Raw genomic sequence first — 2,587 nt, 5'->3', positions numbered from 1 at the left:
GGGCGGGGGGAGGTGACTTGATGTCATTCTGAGCAGCTGGGGCGGCCGGTGCAGGCAGGCGGAGCGCACGGAGCTCCCGGCCCCCTCCCCGCCGCCCGCCAGCGCCCCCCAGAGCCGGGAGCAGGGCCCCCGGAGACGCAGGGGCCACACGGGGAAGGGGGGACCAGCAGCAGCTCCGGGGGGCGCCCCTTCCTTCCTCTCCCTGCGATTGGCCCCCAGGACCCAGGCACTCGGAGCTCCCGGCACGCACCCGATCCCCGGGCTCAGCCCCAGCCCTGGCCCCGGCCCCGGCCCCGGGAGGGGGCGGTGTGTGCCGTGGGGGATGCCCCAGCGCCCACAGGGGACCCCCGGCCTCGGGCTTCCCCAGCTGGGGCGAACACCCAGGGGTGCTGCCTCTCCGCTCTCCAACCCAGGCCAGAGTGGGGCCAGCCCCTGGCGGTGCACCCCCGCCTCTGAGGGGGGGCTCTAGCTGAGGGGCCCACCCAGCCTCAGGGGGCCCCCCACACCTGGGTCCCTGGGAGGTGAGTGGCCTGGCACGGGTTGGGGGAGATATGGGAGTCCTCCCCATTCCGCACACTCTGACCTCCGAGGAAGATTAACCACTTCTCTCCCGTCTCTCTCTCCCCACTCTGCCTTTCTACATCCAGGATCATTCTACCTCGACTTTCCCTCAATAAGAACTCCGTAACCAGCTTCTCCTGCCCCTCTCCCAAGGGCCGGACACCTGAGGACCCCCCCTCTTCTAGCTGCCCCCCAGGGACTGACGGGATTCTTGGTAGGGCCCTGGGGGGGCAAGGGGAGTAGCACTTGTACCAGAGCCCCCCCACCTGGTCCTTCCCCTGGCCAGGATGGGTCAGCCTGGGGCTCCTTGTTAGCCAGGACTTTACCCAGCATCTTCTTGGCAGAGTGGGCATCTGGGGGAGGGGGCTTTGCCAGCCTTCCCTCATACCGCTGCCCTCCGTGGCCACCATGGACACCAAGCTGCCCCCGGCGAGCACCCCGACCAGCCCTTCGTCCCCGGGGCTGTCTCCGGTGCCCCCACCTGACAAAGTAGACGGCTTTTCTCGGAGGTCCCTCCGGCGCGCCCGGCCCAGGCGTTCCCACAGTTCTTCCCAGTTCCGATACCAGAGCAACCAACAGGAGCTCACACCCCTGCCTCTGCTCAAGGGTGAGTGGGCCCTGGGGGCCGGGAGGGAGCTTCTCTGTGCCCTTTTCCTGCCCAGGCTCAGTGTGGGCAGCTCTTTCCGCCCCTCTGGCCGCCTTTGCTGACGCATGTTCTGTTCTGCCTGTCATCCACGGCCGTGGGGGGCTGGTCCTGCCTCGGGGTTACCGGTGGGACGCCCCGCTTGGGGTAGGGTGTCCCAGGCCAGGATGGGCACCGGCTTGTGGGAGCCCCAGGCCTGTTCTTCAGCTGCTTCTGCTGCTGCTGGGGGCAGAGTGAGTCCTGCTGAACTCGGGCAGTCCCTGGGCCCCTGAGAGACGTGTGTGTGCCTAGCCGGGGATCCCTAAGGCCCTGTTCCCGGCTCTCCTGCCCAGCCTCCCAGGAGACAGCTCAGACTGTTTACCTGCTGTGTGCTCCTGGCCTCAGCCACCAGCTTCCTGGCCTCAGCAGGCTGGGCTGGGCTGAGGGCAAGAGCAGCAGCTTCTCCCATTACCCTCCTGCTCCACTCCAGAGAAGGCAAATAAGAGAGAGGCAGAAGCGGGGCTCTCGCAGTCTGGGCAGGGGGGCCCCAGGAGAATCAGGGAGCAGGGCTGGGGCGCAGGTGGGCCTCCTGGGGCTGGGGCTAGGCCAGGTGAGGCCCTGGGAGCCTGGCCCAGAGAGGAGACGACAGGGCCTAGGAATTGGGGGCATCTGTCTGGCTCCCCGGCCATGCCACTAGACTCCAGCCTCCAGGGCTCAGGCTGGCCCTTGTTTCTCCCTCAGACGTGCCAGCCTCGGAGCTGCACGACCTGCTGAGCCGGAAGCTGGCCCAGTGTGGGGTCCTCTTTGACTTCCTGGATTGTGTGGCCGACCTGAAGGGGAAGGAGGTGAAGCGAGCGGCCCTCAACGAGCTGGTGGAGTGCGTGAGGGGCACCCGGGGTGTCCTCATTGAGCCAGTGTACCCCGATATCATCCGCATGGTGAGCACACCTGGGGCCCCCAGCTCTCCCCCCAAGGCCCTTAGTGGCTGGACATGGGGTCAGACCACTCGCCCTTGCTGGCTCACTTGACTACAGATTTAGGCTGAAAGAACTGAGGAGCCATTGAGTCCAGTTCCTGCATTTGACAGATGAGGAAACTGAGGCCCAAGGACTTCCGTTCAGGGACTTGTCTAGGGTCACCCCGCTGGGAAGCATTTGAAGACTCCTAGCCTAGCACTTTCCTCGCCCCTGGCTAGCCACAGCGAAGGGCCCTTCCTGAGACGCCCCCTTCCTCCTAGATCTCCGTGAATATCTTTCGGACGCTGCCACCCAGCGAGAATCCTGAGTTTGACCCCGAAGAGGATGAACCCAACCTAGAGCCTTCCTGGCCCCACCTGCAGGTACCCGGCCAGGGCAGATGAGAGAGGGCCAGCCACCATGGCCTGGCAGCAGAGCTCCCTCGGGG

The 2,587-nt window shown here is 66.3% G+C and overlaps 1 protein-coding gene across 1 annotated transcript; it reads left to right on the top strand.

Annotated features, from left to right (window-relative positions):
* Positions 1 to 533: 533 nt before the first annotated feature.
* Positions 534 to 2,522, top strand: LOC123255723 (serine/threonine-protein phosphatase 2A 56 kDa regulatory subunit beta isoform; the record flags this gene model as incomplete). The annotated part of the gene is made up of 3 exons (XM_044684466.1): positions 534 to 1,168; positions 1,925 to 2,121; positions 2,421 to 2,522. Coding segments are annotated over exons 1-3 (498 nt in total), but the record flags the coding sequence as incomplete, so codon positions are not given.
* Between the last annotated feature and the right edge of the window lie 65 nt (positions 2,523 to 2,587).

The sequence above is a fragment of the Gracilinanus agilis genome, unplaced genomic scaffold, assembly GCF_016433145.1.
Source record: "Gracilinanus agilis isolate LMUSP501 unplaced genomic scaffold, AgileGrace unplaced_scaffold50635, whole genome shotgun sequence".
In the NCBI taxonomy this organism is placed as follows: Eukaryota; Metazoa; Chordata; class Mammalia; order Didelphimorphia; family Didelphidae; genus Gracilinanus; species Gracilinanus agilis.
The sequence above is the reverse complement of the archived record's forward strand: the minus strand, read 5'-3'. Positions and strand labels throughout refer to the sequence as shown.